Below are 26,902 nucleotides of genomic sequence, written 5' to 3'. Positions count from 1 at the left end.
TCAGACCTTTAATATTATATGGGTTAATGGTGCTTGCTAATTCTACTACTTCCAACACTGTATCTGTAGGAATTATACTGAACATCTGCCAACTCAACATTTGAGTAAAATTCTTTCAACAAATTATCAAAAGTTATTTTAGGTTAAAAGGACATATGGACACATTTAATCATCTGCTCTGTTTCAGTATCAAATTGGCATGCTCACGGGTCCATGAAGAAGGTGGCAAATATCATAACCATAAAAATGTCTAATTAAAATTGAATAACTCTGTCCTCAATTTACTTATGTTTTATTGGAAGTGAATAGATGTTTGCTTAGGATTAAATTCTGAAGCAGACTGCAAACAAAGGAGTCTTCTCTTATTTTATTGATCTAAGAGGAAGGTGACTAAACAAAGAAGCCAGGAACTGATAAACAGACCAAAACTTGGAGAAAATGTGGAAGACATTTTTATGAATAAAGGCTAGAGAAATATCTTTTTAAGTTTAAAAAGATCTTATATTTTCTTTATGAAAGTGATAAATTACTAGGTGTTTATGTTATTTCTTTTGCATTTTCTTTCTTCCTTTTCACATTTCACCATGCAAAAATACCACACACACACAGATTAGAATGTACCTGTTGGAAGAGGCACCGCCAGTTCCTCTTGCATGGATTCATGGAGTGACAGACAATTTTCTGTAAGCACAATGTCATCCAGTGCAATGTCGCCACGCTGACCTTTCCCAACTCTACCTTCAAATTTGAGTTGGAAGTCTTCATCACCAAACAGTGACAGTTCTTCCCTCCGCCAGAAATTGCCTTGTTCTACAGTGAGGTTAAGTAGAACCTTCGTTTGGTTTGTGACTGACACCTGCATTAACGTGAGTGCCCCAATGCCATTTCCATACATGTGATAATGAAAAATAATCTGTAATCAAGAACAGGAATACCACATATGATATGATTAGTATAATTAATATGATATTATTTTCAATTCTATCACATTGCCCTCTTCTTTATTAACAAATTTCTGGAGGAAAATTACACCTGTTTATTCTCTTGCTCTGTCTGCACTTTAACACTGAGTGAAGTTACACCAGCCTTGAATCATACGTTGCAATGTATGGGAGACAGCAGAGGAAGAATCAAATAGAAATCTAGTAGGAATAAAAGGGCTGAGTTTACTTTCTTTCTGTGACTTCTAAAAGCAAGATTCCTTCATAAACTCTTAGAGCCCTTGTCAAAGGAATACAAGATCATTAAATTGCTATGCATTATACAAAAAGACTTTTCATGATTAAGAAATAACAGGAACAAAAGAAGATTATTTTTAATCTCATGAAATTAAAATTATTTTCTTTTCTTCTTTTGCTTATTCCACTGCCATTCTTGTACTTGAAACACTTTTTCAGTTCTGTAAGATTCTCTGGGCTCCATTTAAATACAGCAAAATCCCAGAACAGTAATTATCCAAATTTTACTTGAAATGCTACAAATGGGCCTTCACAGAGCAGCTCAGGGAGCCTTTCTCTGAGTAAAAATTAATAAAAAGTATTTTCAGGGATTAATATTTCAATGTTGCATAGATGAAATTTACTAGATTTTGAGTGATTGTTACACAGTGAAAAAAGTCCGGAAAAATTCTTGGAAAAGAACAAGACAGGTTAGGAGCAGTAGGAATTCAAAGCCTTTAAAGCTTTTGTCTTGTCATTTGTGTGAATGAGGCAAAACAGTGACAAAACTGTTCTGCACATAGGAAAAATAATGTTTGAAACACTAGCAGTCACATGTCATACTCTACAAGAAGAAAAATGAACACCATTAAATCATATATGCAGCGCATTAATTCAAAAAGGATCAACCAAGAATGGGCGAGCCATGCAGTGACTCTACCCATCTCCCAACTGATGAAATCTTTAATTATTATTCTAAGACCCCAAAATACTTGCTCTATGCACTAACTTTCCCAACATGAGCTCTATGATCATTACGGATTGTCCTGGTACCAGTGAAACTTGGGTACCGTGACTCATTTGAGTCAGAAACAAAGTGGCTAGGGGCCAGCCTCTAGGACAGCATCCCAGGGCCACCTGTGTGGCACACTTCTGCAAGGACCCCTTGCAGCAACAAAGAGGGTCTTCTCCTTTGGTTTGTATTATTTGTGCAACAAATATGAGGCATATGTTTTATGTCTCAGTAAATACTTTTGTATCTTCTTCAGGTCATTTGCTGAATGATGCCATCAGGTTAACATGCAAACAGATGCATCAACACCCCTATTTCCAGGGGGAACACCTGGTGATGACAAAGCCTAACACAGGGTAGTGAGAGTGAATAAAAATCTTCTAAGCCTTGGCAGGCACGATGGCTCACACTTGTAATCCCCTCACTTTGGGAGGCCAAGGCAGGCGGATCACCTGAGGTCAGGAGTTCGAGACCAGCCTTGCCAACTTGGTGAAACCCTGTCTCTACTAAAAATACAACAACAAAAAGTAGCTAGGCATGGTGGTGTGCACCTACAGTCCCAGCTACTCAGGAGGGTGAGGCAGGAGAATTGCTTGAACCTGGGAGGCAGAAGTTGCACTCCAGCCCGGGCAACAAAGTGAGACTCCCTCTCAAAAAAAAAAAAAAAAAATCATTAAGGTCTGATCTCTTCTCTCATCACCCTCCATATGCATCCTTCCTAAACACCAACCCCCACAAAGAAAAAAAAATTGATTTTCTCTTCTTGAAAGGTATTCCACAAGCTGAAGGGGCAGAGGTGATTCTCGTAAAAATCTGGGAGGTCAATCTGCTTACCCGATGAATATATTTTTAATATGGGAGACCCAATATTTCCCAGCACAATCTTTCCTTACTTGCTTTTATTCAATCTATGTCATAAATATTCATAAAATGAACCATTCATCATTAAATTTTTGACATTTCTTCTAGGCATACTTCATTATTCTCACACAGATGTTTAAAACATCGGGGACTCTAGTTCTGAGACCAGGGGAATATAGCAATGCATGAAATCTTAGTTACTACAGTATGAAAAAATAATCCACTGGACATTTTCAGAAGTATCTAAATAGAAAAGCTTAGAGGTCAACTTGGAATTTTCATATTTTGTCTTTTTTTTAATGTTTAGTTAAGTTTATAAGACAAAAACTAATTTGTGATTTTCAGAATATCTATAGATGTATAAAGCTAAATTTATAGATATACAGCCAACATACAGAAAATCTGGTGTGCTTGGGTTTTATTCCTGAGAAAGTACTAAGTAATCTGGAAGACAGCAAAAACAGATAAAAACTAAACTTGATAAAAACTAAATTTTTGCCAACTTAATTCAAAATAGTTTCGTATGATCTACTTTCATTCTAGACTGCTTACCAAGTTCTATCACTAAAACTCTCATCTGATCATGTCACTTCCCTTGCAGAAAATCTTCACTGTCTACGTGATAGATGAAATTGCTCTATGAGAGTTAAACTATAAAATCAACTCACGATGAGACAGAAAAACTCTTAAGACAAAGTAAAAGTTTAACATGTATTAATACTATGGCAGTGGTAAGGTGTCAAAGGCTGTTTGATATGTCTCTCTCCCACGGTTAGGGCTCCATCAGTTGTGGACACAGGCACAGAGAAGTATAAGTTGGGCTGGGTGCAGTGGCTCACACCGGTAATCCCAACACTTTGGGAGATCAAGGTGGGCAGATCACCTGAGGTCAGGAGTTTGAGACCAGCCTGGGCAACATGGTGAAACCCCATTTCTACTAAAAATACAAAAGTTAGCTGGGATGGTGGCGCACGCCTGCAATCCCAGCTCCTCAGGTGGCTGAGGCAGAACCACTTGAACCTGGGAGATGGATGTTGCAGTGAGCTGAAATCACGCCACTGCACTCCAGCCTGGGTGACAGAGTGAGACTGTCGAAGGGAAGGGAAAGAGAAGGAAGATTCTGGATGTAATTCATTCGCTTTTCGGAGTTCAAACATTGGGGAACACTCTAGTCAGAATACATGTGTTCAGAAATTACAGAGACTGCATTTCTTATTGTAAATACATTTATTTCTGTATCTATCTCTTGTAAACAGGAGATCTCTGAGTGCTTGTGATCTCTGAACACTTAATTTGTACTATATGTAAAGCTATATTTAGTTCCTAGCCTAGCTAACTCAAGTCTTTTATGGAATATAAACAAACAAGCAAACAATAAACAAAGTAAAGTGGAAAATCCTGTAAATACGTAGTTATCGTATGAGGCTGCTGCTTTTCCCAAAGAGCCATACAACCTTATTTATACTTTTAATTCTCCACAGATGTTTTCATGAAATTTTCACAGGCTAATGACCAAGTCCTGTTTTCTTCCTGCTTATAGAAATTATTCTACTTGTTTTAGGAATAAGTTCAGGGTCCTTTTTGTTTTGTTTTTCATGAAGACTTACTCAACAATTTTTTTTTGTGGCTCTATCTCTAATATTCATTCTTGGAGATATTTAATTATATACTGACTGTTGTTTAATTCTGTTTCTGTTTGTAAAATTTCCATAGTTTTAATAAGTACTAAACTTCTTAAGAGAAAACAATTGATATCTGACTTCTGTATTACACACGGTTGTGAATAACAACCATGGAATTTTCCAACAGTTTCCCAAACTTCGATATCCATGGAATTTATCCATAGGAGAAATTCTTCCAACAGTTATAGCAATCCTTCCCTTCCATTCTGAACTTCATTTTTCCCTCCCTCACATATCCAAAGTTGAATAAATTCAAACTCATCTTTTCTCTGGCCCCAGCCACTCTATTTTCTGTATGTCAATTTATCAAAAGTTGCTTACAATAATTCTGTGTTTGGTTGGTTTGATTTTCCCCATACCTTGCAGTTTCTGCTTCTCTTACTTATAACTGGACTTGAAATTCTGGCAGCTCTCATGGGCTGCTGAGGGAACAAACTCTTTATAAAGATGTAATGACCAGATGAATTTCCCAAAGTGTGATCTGCCGCTGGCTCTGTGCCTGCTGCAGGGATGCTGCTAGCTTTCAGATTCCAGTCAAAGTCCTCATCTTTCTCCTGCTCCCAAGAACAAAGATCAAATTCGAAATCACAGCGCCCACTGGAGGTACCTGGAAAATATTTGCAAATACATGTTTCAGAAAATGGAAATTTGCTGACTTTAAACATGCAGTTCGAAATTGCAGTGATCTTGCTGTATCATGTAATATTCGAAACCTTGTAATGCTATCCTGATAGCAACACATAAAGAGACTATTTTGGTTTGCTATACACACAGTTATTTCCATGGCTTCTGTAAGTTCATTTCTCTACAAATCTGGTCCCAGTTTCAAAATTGATAAACTATTTTAGCATTACACACATTTCCTTCTCTAAATACCTATTTGGTCAATATAAATTTATTCTGTCTTCTCATCTATGCTTCTCAGGTCATGGTAAGAAATTTATGAAGTTTATTATTCTGCAATACATTTTAGGTTGGGTAATGCTGCCCCAAGCAAAAGTTATCATTCATCATAGCAGTCATTTTTTTAGAACAGTTCTTTATTTTAGAGAAAATTGTGAAACAGAAAAGTGAGGTAAAAAGGTGTGATAATTTGAATGAGCTTATTGTAATAAGTTGCAGAAATTAAATATGTTAAGTTGCATTAAATACCAAACTATCTCCCAGGTATTTTTTTAAGTATTTTATTACTGTCATTGCTTAAGTTGCTTTATTTTTCCATTTCCATGACAGTAGTAATTACACAGGTATCTTTTTATCGTGCTGCAAGTAAATTATAAAGCTGAAAATGGTAGTGAAGATGTTATAAAACTGAGCATTGTTGTATGAAGGTGTCATACCTTATACATTTATATATTTAGGACTTTTGATACTTCTCATTTTTAAGTCAATATTCATGATTCTGCATAAAACCAGTGAGGGAGGCCGGACATGGAGGCTCACACCTGCAATCCTAGCATGCTGAGAGGCTGAGGCAGGTGGATCACCTGAGGTCAGGAGTTCGAGACCAGCCTGGTCAACATGGTGAAAGCCCATCTCTACTAAAAATACAAAATTAGCTGGGCATAGTGGTAGGCATCTATGGTCCCAGCTACTTGGGAGGCTGAGGCAGAAGAATCGCTTGAACCTAGGAGGTAGAGGTTGCAGTGAGCCGAGATCGTGCCATTGCACTCCAGCCTGGGTGACAGAGCGAGACTCCATCTCAAAAACAAAAAAACAAAAAACCAATGAGTGAGTAATTTGATAAGTAACAAAGTGCGCTGTTTAGAATTCTTTAATGACAATAATTCTTTATGAAGTTCTTCTTGAAGATTACAACTGAAATAAAAATCTGTAAAGTCGTAAGTGAGATAAGTGTCCAAATATTAAAAATACTTGAAAAGAACCTAGGGTAGCATGTTGATATGTCTTCAGATAAATGTTTCTCTCTTAAATAAACCTCATTTAAACAATTGTTCAAAATTTTTAAGGCAAATGAGGTTAAGAATGATTCTGTCATCAAAACACTCAGGGACTTGCTCTCCAACGCACAAGCCAAAGAAAGGCAGATAACCCCCACAGATGCTATGGTAATTCCTGGACAAATCATCTACTCTATTTTATTACCCATGACTCTTTGAGAATGTCCAAGTTCTATTGCACTTGGCATCAAAAGAGTGAGGTTTTTGTTTGTTTCTGTATAGATACATTCTTATAGTTATCCCAAGTCAGATAAAATTGTCTTAAGGTGCAAAATAAACCAATTACTCTTTGCAGTTTATAAGGTGTATAATATGAAAGCATACGAGGCTGAGTGTGGTTCGCCCCTGTAATCACAACATTTTAGGAGGCTAAGGTGGGAAGATCACATGAGGCCAGGAGTTCAAGACCATCCTGGCCAACAAAGTGAGACTTTGTCTCCACAAATAATTAAATTTAAAAAATCAAAAATTAAAAAAGAAAACATATGACTTTTACCATTGTTTCTATGTCATTTGGGGAAATATAAGAAAGTACTAAAATAAAATGCAAGCTACCTTTATTACACCTGTGAGCAAGAAACTTGTACAATAAAGAAAAAGGGCTTAAAATAATCATTTTTAGCTTTTGAAAGAACTAAAAAAAAAAAGATCACTTCAAGAAAACATCAAGACTAATAATTTGTTTTTCTAAATTGTTTAACAGTCAATACAAATTTGTAATGTCTTCAAGGATAGAGATAAATTTTCTGTCATAATTTATGTCATCAAATGAAGAGGATGCCTTTTTAAGGTCTAATTGCTAATTCAGTTTTCAAATGTCATTTGAAATGTATTTTGTAATTTATTTTTTTCCTAGAATAGACTATAATACTTATAACCTCTTATAGTATAGAATACTGAAGTTCTAAGTATCCTTTCAAAGGACTGGGGAGTAGATGTTAGGAAAATAATAATGAACCACAACTAAGCATCTAGTTTAGAATATCAGCTGCTGTCTTAGTTAAGAACTATAAAATGAAGTAAATAATTCAGTTGTCTTGTGTTGGAAAATTTAGCAGCCTGTGAGAAATAGATTAGCATACAGAGCAGCATCTAGAGAGGCCATTTGTACAAGAAAATAATGTGTGCTGCTGAAAAACAGATTTGATATTTTTATTCATGTAAACACTGCTACATGGATCTTTACAATGTAAATCATATTTTTCTTTTGATCTTTTCCCTCATTTTGAAGTTATGTTCCCCTGGAAAGTTTATTTCTCATATACAAGTGGGGAAAACAAAATAAGCAAAAATAAGTAGTTTGAATTTCACGTGACTGTGATGAGGGGGAACAACTTCTAATTTCATATCCTATTATTTCCTATAGGCACCAAGTAAAAAAAGTAGCACATAGTCTTGGGAACTGATGCCAATTCCTAGCATTTCTGGTGCAATTAATGCCGATATCAGACACCCGTGCCATCAGGAAGACAATGATCACCTTTGTCTACAGCTGTGTCATCAATCAAACTAGTTTCTACTTTCTAAATCCTATAATTTGTCCATTGATCAATATCTCTTATAGGTACAAAATATGCCTCACTTGAAAAGGTATATTCTGAAGGAACATAACATAATTCCTTTTGAGGTCCTACCATCAAAATAAAAAAATTAAAATCTTACCATTATATTCATGTATTCATTCAATATAAATTTATTCAGCATATTCTATAAATAAAGCACATTTAGGAAAATAGGAAAAGAGGGGTAGTGGGTATTAAATATAATGTGTGCCAGGTCCTAAAATATTCTCTTTATATCCGTCACTTCATTTAATACTCACTTTGTCTCTATATAACAGTTATTATTCTCATTTTGGTTGATGGGAAAGTTGAAGTTAAGAATTAAACTTTGCTTAGTATTCCACTGTAAGTAGCAGAGCTATGAGCTGAAGAAGGATACGACACACAGCTCCTTTAGTACTACTCCCTTTGATAATGTGGAATGCAGCAGTTGGGGGCAAGAGCTAAAATAAAACACAATGGGTTAAGAAAGTACATGTATCTATAGAAAAAATTCTCTAAGAGACTCCTTCCTCTGTGAGTAGCTAGCAACATGAAGATGGCAGTCGTTCAATTTAGTGTGATTATTCTTGAGGTATTATGACATGATGTAGTTCATCAGTTCTTTAACTGTTCATGTGAATGTGAATGTCCTACAGGTGTCAATTTGTCATTCAAAGGAAGAAGATTCTGCGTTCAAATGAATGGGATCAATTCTATAAATTTTATCTTTCTTTGAAAGATTTTAAAAGATGCTAATATATTAAAGGCTCTGAGAATTCCCACAATATGCAAACTATTTCTTTATACAACAGAGTATATTCCCAATTTATTTGACTAAGGAATCTTTTTTTTTTTGGCAGGACTATTAATATATTGTAGAATATTATGCTAATGACACAGGACAAGATTTTCAAATCCTGATGTTAAGACACACAAGCAAAAGGCATAATTAGAGAAGCTAGGTATTAGTTTCCTAGGGCTGCATAACAAAAGTATCACAAACTGGGTGGCTTAAATCAACAGAAATTTTTTCTCTGACTTCATTTTCAGACTGGAAGTCTGAAATGAGGGTGTTGGCACCATCATGCTCTCTCTGATGGCTACAGAGAAGAATCCTTCCTTGTCTCTTCATAGCTGCTGGTGGCTACAGGCCATCATAGTGTTCCTTGGCTTGTACACGCATCACATCAATCACATGTCATTCTCCATGTTTGTCTTCACATCATCTTCTGTCAGTCTGTGTCCAATTTTCCCTCTTCTGATAAGGACACGAGTCATAGAATTAGGTCCCACCTTTATCCAGCAGGACTTTAACTAGATGACATCGGCAAAAGCCCTATTTCCAAATAAGGTCACATTCTGAGATTCCAGGGGACCATGAGTTTAAAATTCCAGGTGACCAGGTGTCCACAAATTTTCAGTTGACATTATACAACCCAGTTACTTAAATATTTACTTGTTTAAAGGTAAATCTCCTGGGCTTTTGCACTACATAGTCATATCATTCAAAAATAATTATAATTTGAGTATCCTTGATTTCATTTCATGTTTTATATATTGACCAGAACCACAAAAATAATATTAAATAGTAATACTAATAGTAGATACTTTGACACGTTCTTGATTTTAATATAAGTATTTTCACTGTTCCCTACATTAATTTGTTAGATCACCTTTAACGTGTTAAAATAATCGTATGTATGCTCTGCATATCGTAAGAAATGGTTGCTTAATTTAAACAAGTATTTTCAGCACCTATCAGCTTGCTGCTATTTTCTTCAGTGATTTGGGTACATTAACACATTATGACATTAAAATACACTTAAAATGTTATAAGATCTTCATCTCAAAGTGCGTGATATATTACTATGTATATACTATATATATTATGATGAATTTAGTTTGCTAGCATTTTAAGCTTTTCTGCATGTATATTCACAGGGTGTTTGAATATCACTTGTCTAATTCTTGGAGGCTTCATTATCAGTGATGTATTAGCTTAATAAAATAAATTCCATCTTTTCATATGGTTGAAATAGTTTCTGTGGGCATTATTAGTTCATTAAAATTTGATAGAACTCTGCAGTATCTATCCCAGGAGAAACAACTGGAAGACATTTGTTGAGAACTTACTTGATAGTTAATGCTCTTTTCAGGTTTTTTTGCTTTATTAGTTAATTTTGGTTATTTTTCCCCTGGAAAAATAACTATTTCATTGACATTTGCAAATTAGCAGAGTTATTGTTCTCTATATCCTTTATATGTCTCCTTTAGCAAAACTACATTTATTTGTATCTTCCCTTTTTTAAATTAAAAATCAGTAAAATTTTATCTACTATATCTACTTTTAAAAAGAACATTCTTGGACTTATTTGAATTTTTTTCAAGTTAGCATTTCTCATTTTCTTAACAATATTTTTGCAAACTTTGTTCTGAAATAGTTTCAAACTTGCAAAAAAGTTGCAAGAATAATAAAAATATCTTTCATTTACCCTTTAACCAAGTTCACAAATGTTTATATTTTCCCCATTCTCTCCATCTAAATTCACGTGTATGTGGATACACAGGCATACCCCTAATGCATTGCTCTGTCAATTCTAGGCCATTGCAAAAAAGTGAATATCACAATAAAGCAAATCACATGAAATTTTGGGTTTCTCAGTGCATATAGAAGTTACATTTACACGATACTACAGTGTCCTAAAAGTGCAGTAACATTATGTCTAAAAATGTAAATGTCTTAATTAAAAATAATTTATTCCTAAAAAATGCTATCATCTGAACACTTAGTGAAACAAAATGCTTCTGCTGATGGAGGGTCTTGCCTCAATGTTGACGGTTGCTGAATGGTCAAGATGGTGGTTGCTGAAGGTGGCTACCAAGTTGGCTACTGTAGCAATTTCTTAAAATAAGACAACAATAAAGTTTGCTACATTGGTTGACTCTTTACCAAAGACTTGTCTGTAGCATGTGATGCTGTTTGATACCATTTTACCTACAGTAGAACTTCTTTTCAATTGGAAGTCAGTCTTCTCAAACCCTACTGTTGCTTTCTCAACTAAGTTATAATATTCTAAATCCTTTGTTGTCATTTCAGCCATGTTTACAGAATCTTCACCAGTAGTAGATTCCATCTCAAGAAACCACTTCTTGATGATCTGTAAGAAGCAATTCCTCTTCTATTCAAGTTTATCATGAGATCACAGCAATTTAGACACATCTTCAGGCCCCACTTCTAATTCTAGTTCTTCTGCTATTTCCACCACATCTGCGTTACTTCCTGCACTGAAATCTTGAAGCCCTCAAAGTCATCCATGAAGGTTAAAATCAACTTCTTCCATACTCCTATTAATGTTAGCATTTTGACCTTCTGCCATGAATCACAACTGTTCTTTTAATGGCATCTAGAATGGTGAATCCTTTCCAGAACATTTTAGATTTACTTTGCCTACATCCGTCAAAGGAATCACCCCCTATGGCAGTTGTCGCCTTCTAAAATGTATTTCTTAAATAGTAAAAGCTGAAAGTCATAATTACCCCTTGATTCATGGACAACAAAACGAATATTGTGTTAGTAGGAATGAAAGCAACATTAATCTCCTGTTATATCTCCATCAGAGCTCTTGGGTGACTAGGTGTATTGTCAATAAGCAGTAATATTTTGACAGGAATATATTTTTTTTCTGAGCAGTAAATTTGAACAGTGGGCTTCAGTAAACCATGCTATAAACAGATGTGCTGTCATCCAGGCTTTGTCATTCCATTTAGAGAGTATACTCAAAATCCACACTGGGAAAATATGGAAACGTGGATTCATATTAGGAAAAACGTTATTACAATGGGGGAACCTGACAGTTGAAAAGGCCTTCGGTAGGAGTCAATGTACTCTCTCTTATAAAAATGGTGAAATACGAATTAGGTGACTTCCTTCCACCTCCATTGTCAGCCAGGTCAGGGAAGTTATAGAAATGATTTCTTTACTGGTTGGTCTTTAATTTGACCAATTAATTTAACAATGTAATAGATGCTGGGGCTGGTTCATTAATAAGCATGTCCTAACGGAGTTCTCTCACATTTTAATAGAATGGGGTAAGTACTAGGATGGAGATGAAACATTTAGGATTAATTGTAATTGAGTACAATAAATACTATACAAAAGTCTAAATGTTACATCCCTGTTTCAATGAGCTTAAACTAGGAAAGACTTAAAACCTGCTGGGCACGGTGGCTCTTGCCTATAATCCCAGCACTTTGGGAAGCCGAGGTGGGTGGATCGCTTGAGGCCAGGAGTTTGAGACCAGCCTGGGCAACATGTTGAAACTCCATCTCTACTAAAATACAAAAATTAGTTAGGCATGGTGGCGCACGCCTGTAGTCTCAGCTACTCAGGAGGCTGAGGCACCAGAGTCACTGGAAGCCGGGAGGTGGAGGTTGCAGTGAGCCAAGATCGTGCCAGTGTACTCCAGCTTGGGCAACAGAGTGAGTTCCTATCTCAAGAAAAGGAAAGAAAGGAGGAAGGAATGAAGGAAGGAAGGAAAGGGGGGAGGGAGGGACAGACGAACGGAAGTTGGTTAAAAGCCGTTTTTATTTTCTGAAGGCACAACTGTCTACAAAGAAAATCCAAGGAGTGTACTGGGAAGGAAGAAAGGAGGAAGGGAGGGTGGGAGGGAGGGAGGGAAAAACTTAAAAACCGTTTTTATTTTCCGAAGGAACGACTGTCCACAAAGAAAATCTACAAAATTCTGATAGCTCATAAATGAGTCAGCAAGGTCACAGGACACAAGATTGACATCCCATATTACTTAAGGAAAATTAAACAATTAAATTTTATTTCTGAATCCTAGAAATGAAGACAGAAATAAAAATTAAAACATAATACCATTTATAATCCTTCAAAAAATGAAATCGGTGTAAATGTTGTAAGACATACATAGAATTTGTACGCTGAAAACTGTGAAACAGTGATGAGAGAAATCAAAGATCTAAATAACGGGGAGAAACCTACTATGTTCATGATCAGAAAACTCAATACATTCAAAATATGACTTCTCCCCAAATTGACGTTATTAAATGCAATTTTTATCAAAGGTCCATCAAAATAATTTATAGCTAAATATTTTTATGAAATTTATATAGAACGTCAAAGGAACTAGAATAACTAAAACAATTTTGTACAAGAAGAATGAATTAGGAGGAATTAATCTAACTGATTTCAAGATCTATGATACAGCCTTAGTTAACCAGACTGTCTTATACTGGTGGAGGAATAGATACCTGGATCAACAGAACAGAAAAGAACCCAGAAATAGCTCCATGTAAGTACAACTAATTTTTGACAAAGGTACAAAAACAATTAAATAAAAGTAGGACAGTCTTGTCAATGATACTGGAGTAGTTGGTTATAAGCAAACATAAAAATAAAGAAACTGACCAAATTTGACACTTTAGACAACAATTAACAAAATGATTCATACCCCTAGATGTAAAACGTAATACCATACAACTTTTTAAAGAACACAAAGGAGAAAGTCAGGGACCTAGGACTTGGTGAAGTATTCATAGATGTGATATCAAGGCATGATCCGGAAGAGGAAAAATCAATACATTGAACTTCATCAACATTAAAAATGTTTGCTCTGCAAATGATCCTAGTAAGAAAACAAAAAAGACAACCCAAAGCCTGGGAGAAAATATCTGCCTTTCACATTATCTGTTAAAAGACTTACACCCATAATGTGTGAAGAACTCTCAAAACTCCACAGTAAAAAAAAAAAAGTCTAATTAGAGAATCGGCAAAAGAGATATTTCAGCCAAGAGGATATATGGATTATAAACAACCACAGGAAATAATATTCAACATTACTAGTTATTAGGAAAGTGCAAATTAAGACCATAGTGAGATGTTACTCCTCACTTATAAGGGTAATGTAAAAATAAAATAGTAACAACACCAAATGATCACAAGGACGTGGAAACACTTGTTCTTGTGTATATTACTGGCGGCAGTGTGACACGATGCAATTGCTCTGGAAAATAGCACCAGGGTATGCTACCTCAATAGCATGAAACGTGACTAAGCAATACAAAGGAAAACGTGATTTATATACACAACAACTTTGATGGATCTCAAGAGGATGACGCTGAGAGAAAGATCTTTGAGATCTATTCTCAAAGGTCACATCCTGTATAGTTCCATTTATATAACTTTCTCAAAATGATAAAGCAAAGAGATATAAAACAAAGTAGTGGCTTCCTGAGGTTAGGGATGATGGGAATGAGTTTGACTATAAAGAAGTAGCTCAAGGAAGATCTTTGTAAAGATGGAGTATCTTGATTGTGGCAATGATGCTTTGCACAAATTTATGCATGCAATGAAATGCTGCAGACTTTCAAACATTGAGCCAGTATTAGTTTCCAAGTTTTATTATCAGACCATAGTTACGTAACCATTGAGGGAAAAATGCATGAAGGGTACAGAGTATTTTTCTGCACTCTCTTTGAACTTTCTATGAATTCATAACTATTTCAAAATTAAAGGCTAAAAATATTAATATCACTTGCTGATTATCATTAGGAACTTACGATAGAGTGATTTCCAGTGTATTTTGTTATTCTGTGAAGTAATAATCATAAATACATTAAACAAAATTTTTCACACTGTGATGTACAGAATGACTGTCCTGTAAAGGGCATATTTGCATTCCTACAAAGAAAAAGGCAGTTTTGAGGGTAAATAATTTAAAAAAACTCTATGTGCATCAACCTTTTGAAAATTCATAAGGCACATTATATATCAAACATTTGGAAAACATGGATTATCTCATGAGTGATTCAGAGAGGTCCTTCACATATAATTTTTTCTTCTCTGTCAATGACCTGATTTTATAATCTGGAAAATATTATCCTAAGACTTGCCACTTAAGACTCTGCGATAGTGAGGGGAGGGACCACTGCTGGTAATTTTGGAAATACAATGAATGTGGTCTTGGCTCCCGTCACTCAGCTGCAGTCAGGACAGCTGATCCTTCCCAGAAAGCCTGCCTTAGTAACATCATGATACCTGACCTACTTTCTAACATAATTTCTCAAAGAAAACAAAAGCTATTCTCAGTCCATGCTTAATAACATCTCTGAAAACACAGTGGTTGTTTTCAAAGCAGTGTGTTACTTTTATGAAAGCCCACGTTGGGATGAGTATTTATATATGACTAAATTATCTTCATTTCGCCCCTCCAAAAGTACTTGGCACTTTCTCTAAGTCTCAAGAAATGCAAATGTTTATTTATGTATCTCTTTTACCAGACAAGAAGCTCCACAATTATTCAGGTCATATCTTGTTTTTCTTTGTTTTTGCTCTAAGGCCACTTCTGTTGGGGGTGCCTAATGTTTACCAAATAAATAAATGAAAAGGAAATCTGGTAGTAATATGTCAGATAATGTGAGTGTTAATTATAAAATGCTTCCTTAGATTTTAAATAGTTATTGACTAAGAACAAGGTAATTACCCAGGTCAGTGGTTTTCAGTACCCAGGATAATATACACTGGTGTACTCCCTAGCCCAGAGGCATTGTACACTGTGAAATTAATTTTTGCCACAACGGAGCACTAATTATGAGATGATAAAAAGTTTCAGATGGAACGTCGACCTTACTATAATAAATATGTGACATAAACTTACTGCAAAAAGTAACAATTACACCTTCAAACCATAGTCCCTTCTCCCACAGAATTCACCTGTTTATTGGAAATTAGAGAATGCTATATAGTTATATGCCATAACAATTAAAAGAGGGCAGTCAAGATGTGAACACATCCACTCAAAAAACTCAGTAAATAAAAACATCCTGAGGGATAAAGTGGGTGGTGAAATTCTCCTTATGCATTTATAGAACCCAAACGACACTGTTATTGACACAGTGATGACATAAAAGGGGCTTTATTTTAATTATTCTTGGCTTTTAAAATATTTCTTTGATATTTTTTAAATTCCTTCAACTATATCGCATATCCTTTGGCTTGATTCATCATTTTTCATTCTTTAGTCAAATATTAATTTCTCAATGAGAATTTCTATGACTGCCCTATTTAAAATTATAAGCCACCACTCCAAGCATTTTGCTTTACGTTTCCTTACTTTTTGCTGGACCACTAATCACTGTAATATGTGTGTGTGTGTGTGTGTGTGTCTGTGTGTGTGTGTCTGTGTGTGTTTTATATACATGTATGTATAAAATACACGTGTGTATACATATGTGTATATATATCCATATACATACATACACACACACACACACACATATATATATAGTGTTATTTTACTTATTTTGTTTGATGTTTGTGTCCCACCCACCACCAACAGTCAGAATGGAAACTCCACAACAGGACATGTGTATGTATTGTTCACTTCATTATCCCAAGAAACTAGAAAAAATGCCAGACATATCATAATAAACACTTGCTGAATGAATGCTCATTCTTACAAGTTTCTCAGAATCTTCAATAAGTTATATTAGTAGGCAAATACATGCATATGAACTATGTCTTGACTTGAATATATTTTAGTCTATTCAATTCATAAAAACACAGAGAAAGTTGTAAAAAATATAGAAACATGTACAAAATAAAACACAAATTATTGCTAGTGGTTAAAAAATTAATATCGAATATTAAAACCAATAAATATTTGCTTATGTTGACAAGGAACTAGAGTGCAATACTAGCCCCCCCTTCCACCAGAAAGCTTTGTAAAATTTTTCTGTATTATTGAGAGCAATGCTTTTCAAATTTTAATACACATATGAATCACCTGAGGAACTTGCTAACATGGAGTTTACGATTTAGTGAGTCTCAGATGGGGCCTCAATGCTGGCAAAGATGCTGATGCTCTCTAGACCAAAATTTAAGTAGAGGTGAGTTTAATTATTTAGCAATGCTAAATTTTGCACTGCTATGATGTAAAAAGTAATGATATTTTGAGGCACATTTCATCCAGTGGGAAATAACCTGTGTTTAAACATATCTGTAATAACTGTGAAAGACTGCTGTTAAGTGATTGAGTATAAGAGTTTGGTTGAGCTTTTATTAAATGTTCTTTCCCCTCATCCTCCCAATCTAGGCAGAGTACACTTTTCTATTCCACTGATTTTGGAAATGGATTTGTGACTTTGTATGGCCAATGAAATATTTAGAGGCATGACACAGGCAGAGAATAAACATTTACTTTCATGTCTGGATTTGTGCCCTTTTCCTCATTTTTTTTTGCTCAAAGAACATGCCTTAGCTGCTGGCTAAAGCCTGGACTCCACCCACACCTTACAATTAAGCTCTGCTAAGCTCAACCCGAATCACAGAACCTTGGGGGGATGTTAATGGCTACAAAAAAAAATTAGCACATCAAATTGACTATAGTCAATGATAAATTAATTTTACATTTTAAAATAACTGAAAGAGTGTAAATAGATTGTAACACATAGGATAAATGTTTAAGAGGGTAGATATCCCATTCTCTGTGATGTGATTATTTCTCATGGCATGTCTGTATCAAAACATCTTATGTAACCCATAAATATAGACATCTACTATGAAATGGTTTGGCTTTTTGTCCCCACCCAAATAACATCTCAAATTGTAATCTCCAAGTGTCAGAGAGGGACCTGGTGGGAGGTAATTAGATCATGAGGATGGTTTCCCTCATGCTGTTGTTATGATAGTGAGCGACTTCTCAGGAGATCTGATGGTTTAAAAGTATGGCACTCATTCCTTCGCTCTCTCTCTTCTGCTTCCATGGAAGACATTCCTTGCTTCCCCTACACCCTTCCACTGTGATTGTAAGTTTCCTGAGGCCTCCCCAGGCATGTAGAACTGTCAGTCAGTTAAACCTTTTATTTATAAATTACCCAGTCTCAAATATGTATTTATAGCAATGTGAGAATGAACTAATATAACACATACTATGTACCTACAAAATTTAGAAATTTAAAAATTAAGAAAACAAATCACAGAACCTCATCACATACAGGGTGAAAATAAGAAACGTTTTTTAAATGGCAATGAATTTTGCTGTAGTTTGTTACACAGCATTATCATGATACAGATGACTTATGCAGAAATCAGTACTTGTAATGGAATGCTGACATAAAAATTACCTAAAATCTGTAGCAATGGCCAGGATGGCAAGCAATAAAGGAACTGTTATAGGAGACTGAAAAAATTGAGATTTATGTTATGTAACATGAAAACATTTGATAAACCTGGTGCCCAAGATATTGTGGAAAGCTGAATATGTATATAATTATATTACAAATTCGTGTGAGGAGCTTTCTGGGCAAAATGTTGAAAACATGAATTGGCTACTACTTGACGTATTTGATAAGATGCCACAAGAAAAATATAAGCTCAGGAAAGAACTGAGCAGCTAGTAAACACATTTAAGAAGGCAAGGAGAGAGGTCAGAAATTCTGAGATTTTAAACCTCGGAAGTAGAAACTTTAATTGATCATTTAAATAGTGGAATGCTAAAACACATCTTCCAGAAAAGACCAAAGCCAGGGCTCCACCATGAAGGCATGGCCTTGGGATAAAGTCCAAACCAAGTGTAGAGCTGCAGACTGTTTTTCAGACTTTTGACAGGAAAACCATCCTCCTAGGTATGTGTGTGTGTGTATATGTGTGTGTGTATATGTGTGTGTGTGTATATATATACATATAGTCACCCTGATGTGCTATTAAATAGTAGGTCTTATTAATTCATTCTAACTATACATATACACAGTTGTATATATAGTATATAACTAGTATATGTATATACTAGCATATAGTATATATGTAGTTTTATATATATAGTATATAACTATGTATATATATGTACATGTGTGTGTGTATATATATATAGTTAGAAATAATTAATAAGACCTACTATTTGATAGCACATCAGGGTGACTATAATCAATAATATCTTAGTTATACTTAAAATAACTTAAAGAGTGTAACTGAATTGTTTGTAAGTCAAAGGATAAATGCTTGAGGGGATAGATACCCCATTCTCCATGATATGCTTATTTCACATTGTATGCCTGTATCCAAACATCTCATGTACCCCATAAATATATACACCTACTATGATATGGTTTGGCTCTTTGTCCCCACCCAAATCTCTTCTCAAATTGTAATCCCCACATGTCAGGGAGGGACATGGTGGGAGGTGATTTTTTTATGGTTTATTTTGCTATGGTTTTACAAAAGTCTGAGACATCAAAAAAACTGTGATTAAATTTAGAGAAAAAGGCACATCTCACAAAGAGTTTTACAGTGGGTGAGAAGCAACATGAACTGCAGACCTTGTAGGTGGGGAGTCTCTTGCAAAAGCAGAAGTCACATCTGCAAACTGGTCAAGAGGCAGCTCTAAGCTCCGTTCAGCCACAGACACACCAAAATGCAAGCAGAAAATGTCAGAATCAATGTGGTCAGAACTCTGGAAAGCAGTCAAAAGATTACAACAAGCAAGCAAATGCTGAATCAAGAAGATAGCAACCTAAAAATGGTAGGAAGATTCTCTATAATTTCTTAGAGAAGATAGAAGCAGAGGGAATATTTTCTCACTCATTATATGAAGCCGGTATTACTTCTAATACCAAAACCAGACAAAAATTTATAAGAAACAAGAACCAAAGAGCAACACCTCTCATAAACGTAGATCTGAAAATCTTCAATAAAATATTAGCGAATCAAATCCAACAATGTCTAAAAATAACTACATGCCATAGCCAAATGGGATTTGTTCCAGATTTGTAAGGCTGGTTCAGCATTCAAAAACGAAATAATGTAATCCATCACATCAACAAGCTCAAGAAGAAAAATCATATAGTCATATCAATACATGAAGAAAAAGCATCTGACAAAATCCAACACGCATTCATGATAAAACCTCTCAACAAACTAGAAATAGAGGGAAACTTTCTCAACTTCTTAAAGAACAACTACAAAAAACCTACAGCTAAAATTACATTTAATGGTGAAAAACTAGATGCATTTTTGCTAGTATCAGGAGCAAGACAAGGATGTTGCCTCTCACAACTCCTTTTCAACATCACACTGACAGTCCTAGCTCATGCAAAAAAACAAGAAAAGTAAAAGTTATGCAAATTAGAAAGGAAGACATAAAACTGTCTTTGGTCACATATGGCATAATTACCTATGTAAAATTCTGAAAGAATAGACAAAAATATTCTGTAACTAATAATCAATTACAGTGGGTTGCAGGATACATGATTAATACACAAAAGTCAATTGCTTTCCTATATATCAGCAGTGAACAAGTGGAATTTGAAATTAAAAACATGAAATCATTTATATAAGCACTCTCTCCCCACAGAAAAGAAATACTTAGGTATATGTCTAACAAAGCAGATGTAAGATTTATTTTTATTTTATTTTTTTCTGAGGTGGAGTCTCGCTCTGTCACCCAGGATGGAGTGCAGTGGCACTATCTCAGCCCACTGCAACCTCTGCCTCCTGGGTTCAAGTGATTCTCCTGTCTCAGCCTCCTGAGTAGCTGGGATTACAGGTGCCCACCACCACATCCAGCTAATTTTTTGCAATTTTAGTAGAGACGGGGTTTCACCACGTTGGCCAGACTAGTCTTGAACTCCTGACCTCAGTGTATCCATCTGCCTCGGTCTCCCAAAGTGCTGGCATTACAGGTGTGAGCCACCACACCCTGCCAGATGTAAGACTTACACGTGGAAAACTATTAAACTATGATAAAATATATCAAAGACTAACTAAATAAATGGAGAGTTATTTCATGTTCATCAATAGAAATGCTCAAGGTTGTCAAGATATCAATTCTTCCCAATTTGACCTTTAGATACAATGCACTCCCAATAAAATCCCAGCAAGTTATTTTGTGGATATTGACAAACAATCCTAAGGCTTGCATAGAGAGGCAAAAGATTGAGAATAGTCAAGACAATAGTAAAAATAAAACAAAAGAAGACGGCTAATACTACCTGACTCCAGGCCTCACAATAAAGTTACAGTAATCAAGACAATGAGGTACTGGCAAAAGAATATACAAACAGATGAATCAAACAGAATACAGAGCCCAGAAACAGATGAACAAAAATATGGTTAACTGATATTTGAAAAACAGAACATAGGCAAGTCAACGGAGAAAGAAGAGTCTTTTTAGTAAATGGTGCTGGAAAAACTGAACATCTACATGCAAAACAATGAATCTAGACACAGAGTTTATAAGTTTATATCCTTCACAAAAATTAACTCAAAATGGATAACAGACATGAAAATGCAAAACTATAAAAATGCTAGAAAATAACATCTGAGAAGATCTAGATGATCTTTCGCTATGGTGATAGCTTTTTAAATACAATACCAATGGCACAATTCACGAAACAAATAATTGGTAAGTTGGACTTTGTTAAAATTTAAAACTGATGCTTTCTGAAAGACACTGTAAAGCAAATTACCAGTAGAAGACTAGTCACAAACTGGAAGAAAATAGGTGAAAGATACATCTGAGAAAAAAATATTATCCAAAATACTCAGAGAACACTCAAAACTCAAAAACAACCTAATTAATAAATGGACAGAAGATCTGAACAGAAACCTCATCAAAGAAGATATACAACGGCAAGTAAGCAAATGAAACAATGCTCAACATCATATGTCATCAGAAATCGCAAATTTTAAAAAAATGACGTACCACTAAATACCTATTAAGGTAGCAAAGATTAGAAAACTGAAAACATCAAGTGCTGGCAAAGATATGGAGTAACAGAAATTGCCATTCATCTGTGCTGTGAATGCAAAATGGTACAGTCACTTTGGAAAACAGTTTGGCAGTTTCTTGCAGAACTAAACATACTTTACCATATAATCCAGTAAATTTGCTCCCTGATATTTACCCAAAGGAGTTAAAAACTTTTGTCCACACAAGAACCTGCACATGCATGCTTACAGCAGCTTTATTCATAATTGCCAAAACTGGAAGCAACCAAGATGCCCCTCAGTGAGTGAATGGACAGTTATCGACCGGGCGCGGTGGCTCACGGCATGTTCAGACAACAGAATATTATCCAGCTGTAAAAAGAAATGAGCTATCACGTATATTATTAATTGAAAAAAGGAAATTTGAAAAGGCTACATGCTGTATGATTCCAACTACATGATATTCTGGAAAGGACAAAACTATGGAGACAGGATCAAAACCAGCTGCCAGCTGTTTAAGGGTAGAGAGGAATGAACAAGCGGAGCATAGAGGATTTTTAGGGCAACGAAACAACTCTGTAGGATACTATGATAGTCGATACATGTTATTATACATTTGTTAAACCCACAGAATGTACAGCACCAAGAGTGAGACCTAATGTAAACTATGGAGTCTGAGGGTTAATGATGTGTCATTCTAGGTTTATCGATTGTAGAAAATGTACCACTCTTGTATGGGGAAGGCTGTGGGTATATGGAAAGAAGGGGTATATATGTACTTTTTTTTTTTTCTTTTTTTTTTGAGACAGAATCTTGCTCTGTCACCAGGCTGGAGTGCAGTGGCACGATCTCGGCTCACTGCAACCTCTGCCTCCTGGGTTCAAGCAATTCCCCTGCCTCAGCCTCCTGAGTAGCTGGAACTACAAGTGTGTGTCACCACACCCAGCTTATTTTTTGTATTTTTAGTAGAGACGGGGTTTCACCATGTTGGCTAGGATGGTCTGGATCTCCTGACCTCATAATTCACCCGCCTTGGCCTCCCAAAGTGCTGGGATTACAGGCGTGAGCCACCACGCCCGGTCGATAACTGTGCTTTCTACTCAGTTTCTTGTAAACCTAAAATTGCTATAAAACTAAAGTATTAAAAATAAACATAAAAAAAGACAACCTACAAAATGATAATAAATATTTGCAAATTGCATATTTGATAATGATTTAAGATTTATAATTGTAAAGAACTCCTATAACTCAATAAAAGATAAACAATTCTGCAAAAAAATGGACAAAATACTTCAATAGACATTTCTCCCAAAAAAGATACACAAATAGCCAATAAGATCAAGAAAAGATGTTCAACATCATTCATCGTTAGGGAAATGCAAATCAAAACCACCATGAGATTACACTTCATACCCCCTAGGACGGCTATAACTAAAAAGTTTAAAAAGGAAAGCAGCAGGTCCCAGACCTCCTTCAAAAATTTGCTTGAATACTTTCTCACCTAGGCCTGTCCTTACCATGATACTTAATATTTTAATTTGCCACCCTTCCATTTTATGATTTCTTATGTTTTATCTTTTTCTCACAGCACTGATCACCTCTTAACAAGCTGTGTAATTTTACATACACATATGTAAGTGTGTACCTATTACTTAAGCTGTATAACTTACTTATATACACATATGTAAGTATGTACATATACACATTATATACACATACGTAAGTATGAACGTTTACTTACATATACATATGTGTAAGTTTATTTGTGTATAATGTACACACAAATATACACGCACAAAATATATGTTTTCTATTTAACACAAAAGTACATGGTCAAGAAGAAGAGGATATTTTTTCTGTTTCATTTAATGATGTATACCAGGTATCTCAAACACTGCTTGCCATATAACAACTGCCCAATAAATATATATTAATTAAATAGTTTTGTCTTTATTTTTCTTTATTCTTGGCAGGGTTTTGAAAATTTTATTGGTCTTCTGAAGTCCTCCATCTTAGATTTGTGTTCTATTTCATTAATTTGTGCTATTACCGAATTGGTTTCTAATATAATTTTTAAGGCAATACATTTTTCTCTATCTACTGGCTTAGCAAATGCCCACAGTTTATGTTATGCAATATTCTTGTTATTTCTGTTTCAAAACATTTTTTAATTTAATGTAATTTAGGAGGCGGCATGGGCTATTAAAAGTATCTTTCTCCTAAACAATGGGAGTGTCCTAGACATTGTCTTACCATTCATCTCTAGCCTAATTCAGAAGGTATACCCTAGGTGACTTTAACCCATCAAAAATTACTATTTAAAATTTTAACCCTTTTTTGTTCCTTGCTAAATGTTCTGTGTGTGCTTAAAAATCATATATATCTGAAGCTGGTAAATTGTGTCACATACGCCCTTAGGTGTAGATCACTGACTATGTTGGTCAACTCTATTGCATCCTTACCACAGAACAAAATTAAAACATTTTGAGAATGCCTGAGATACTCTGAACTGTGTCTCATCAGTAAATAAGCTAATGAGAATGTATTTAGAAACTAATAAAATGGTAGTTTTCCAAGGAAGTCTCTGTATCAATAGCATGATTATGTTCCAATAAAATTTTAGAGTTCCTAGATAAACACATCACTTTGACTACATCCTGTATTGTAGAAGTGTTATTCAGATTATTTTTTTAAATTACTTTTTTATAGATTTTTGCTTTCAGAGTCTACATTGATCTACAGATAATTAAAGCAGGATGTACATGTTTATATTACAAAGGATTTCTAAGTATTTTATTCTCTTTGTAGCAATTGAGAATGAGAGTTCACTCGTGATTTGTCTCTCTGTCTGTTATTGGCTGTCAGGGGGTGGGGGGCTAGGGGAGGGACAGCATTAGGAGAAATGCCTAATGTAGATAACAGGTTGATGGGTGCAGCAAACCACCATGGAATGTGTATATCTATGTAACAAATCTGCATGTTCTGCATATATACCCCAGAACTTAAAGTATAATAATAAAAATTTTTTTTCTCCATGAAACGTCTTATATCTTTAAAAAGAGTTGATTTCTTTCATTCTTTCTGCTATCCGTAGATGGTATATTTCTACCTAATCACATTTTCAAAGCCTTCTTAGAGTTGTGGTATGTGTTCAAGCTTTACTTAGAATTCTCAAAACAAAACAAAGAAAGGACTGTGGAATTTAAACCCAAATACATGGTTGGTTGCCAGCCAAACTTTTGAAATCAGTTGCTATAGTGATTCTTTTAATTTTGTCTTTCTCTTCTTCTGGGTCTAATTAGGGCATCAAATTTTATAGCATATAAATATAATAACATCACTTATAATTCATATGGCAGATTCCAGCCACTTTATACCTAAAACATAACATATAAGACCAGTAGACTGGAAACACAGTTGAACTTTCAAAAAAAATTAGCAATGCTATATTAAAAGAAATAATTCTCATGTAATGGCAACCAATGCCAAAATCAGGTTTATTCTGATTTGTTTGTTTGTTCTAGGAGCTGAAAAAGTTTTACTTTTCCTATGTATTATTTGGAACTAATTCAGCTTTCTTGCTCTAATATTACTGGTATGAATATGCCCACTCAAATCTAAAAAAAAAAAAAAAAAAAGAACAAGAGGTTTTGCAATCATTCACCAAAAAGCACCTTCTGGTACAACTTATCCTCCAAAGGCTCATGATTACTTTTGCCTTTAGGTTTGAAATAAAAGAACTAACAAGACAGTACATTTTTAATATGTTTCTGATTCCCTTGGTAAATCAGCATACTTTCCCTAATACAGAGAGAAATTCCTAGAAATATGCACAACTTTAGAGCCTAGATACAAATAGTTCAAGAAATATTTAACCAGAAATAAAATGATACTTTGAATTCTGAGAAATTACACTAAACTATATCTCTAGGAAAGAGATACACTGGCAACATTACAAATAAAATTCAAAAGCATTATATGTGCTCTATTTAACTGTTAAGCTTATTTGTTTGTGTGATATTTAAGTGAAAATGACAATGAAGAAAATCTACAAGCATTTGATACAGAAATAAGTAAAACAATAGCAGAAAATATTCATAAGGTAAAGATAAATATTAATAAATACAGAATTCCAGAGTAGCAAAGTATTTTTCCTTTTTCACATAAGATAATAATGGATATAACAAATAATCCAAAATTGAAGGAATATATAGTCATGTGATTTTAAAAGGACATCTATGTCCATAACTGTAGAGAATAAGTCTTGTTGCCAACTGATACAGTAATTGTCATATTTATGGGGTACAGTGTAATGTTTTCATATATGTATGTATTATAGTACGATCAAATCAAAGTTAACACTTATCATCTCTCAAACACTTGTCATCTCTTTGTGGTAAAAACATTAAGTTATTTTTTTAAGATTCAGTTATACACAAAAGTGGTAGGGTATATGCAGGAGAATGAAGCTGGAACTCTACCTTTTATCATACACAAATATAAACTCCGGACAGATTAAAGACTTAAAGGCAAGACCTAAAACTGTAAAAATTCTAGAGGAAAACCAAGGAAACTGAATTTTTCACAACAGCCTTGGCAAGGAATTTATGACTAAATCATCAAAAGCAATTGAAATGAAACCAAAACTTGACAAGTGGGACCTAATTAAACTAAAGAGCTCTGCACAGACAAAAAAAAAAAAAAAAAAAAAACCTACCAACAGAGTAAACAGACAACCTACAAGACAGGAGAAAATAGTCACAGACTACGCATACAACAAAGGTCTACTTTCCTGAATCCATAAAGAATTTACTCAATTCAACAAACAAAAAACAACCCCATTAAAAAGTGGGCAAAGGACATGAACAGACACTTTTCAAAAAATGACAAACAAGGGGCAACAAACATATGAAAGAAATCCTCTGTATCACTAATCATCAGAGAAATGCAAATCAAAACCAAAGTGAGATACCATCTCACACTAGTGAAAATGGCTATTACTAAAAAGCCAAAAAATAACAGATGTTGGCGAGGTTACCAAGAAAAGGGAAAGCTTACACATTGCTGGTGGGAATGTAAATAGTTCAGCCACTGTGGAAAGGAGTTTGAAGACTTCTGAAAGAACTCAAAGCAGAATTACCATTTGACCCAGCAATTCCATTATTGGGTATATAACCA

General features: G+C 34.8%; 1 protein-coding gene across 1 annotated transcript in view; it reads right to left on the bottom strand.

Annotated features, from left to right (window-relative positions):
- Positions 1 to 26,902, bottom strand: part of MALRD1 (MAM and LDL receptor class A domain containing 1) — a 690,246-nt gene that overhangs the window by 375,955 nt on the left and 287,389 nt on the right. Inside the window, exons 25-26 of the mRNA XM_063611006.1 lie at positions 4,853 to 5,100; positions 622 to 913 (exon numbers count right to left, since the gene is read on the bottom strand). Of these exons, the coding sequence (XP_063467076.1) occupies positions 622 to 913; positions 4,853 to 5,100 (540 nt within the window). The remainder of the gene's footprint in view (positions 1 to 621; positions 914 to 4,852; positions 5,101 to 26,902) is intronic.

The sequence above is a fragment of the Symphalangus syndactylus genome, chromosome 10 (assembly GCF_028878055.3).
Source record: "Symphalangus syndactylus isolate Jambi chromosome 10, NHGRI_mSymSyn1-v2.1_pri, whole genome shotgun sequence".
Classification (NCBI taxonomy): Eukaryota; Metazoa; Chordata; class Mammalia; order Primates; family Hylobatidae; genus Symphalangus; species Symphalangus syndactylus.
This window is presented reverse-complemented; position numbering and strand designations above follow the sequence as displayed.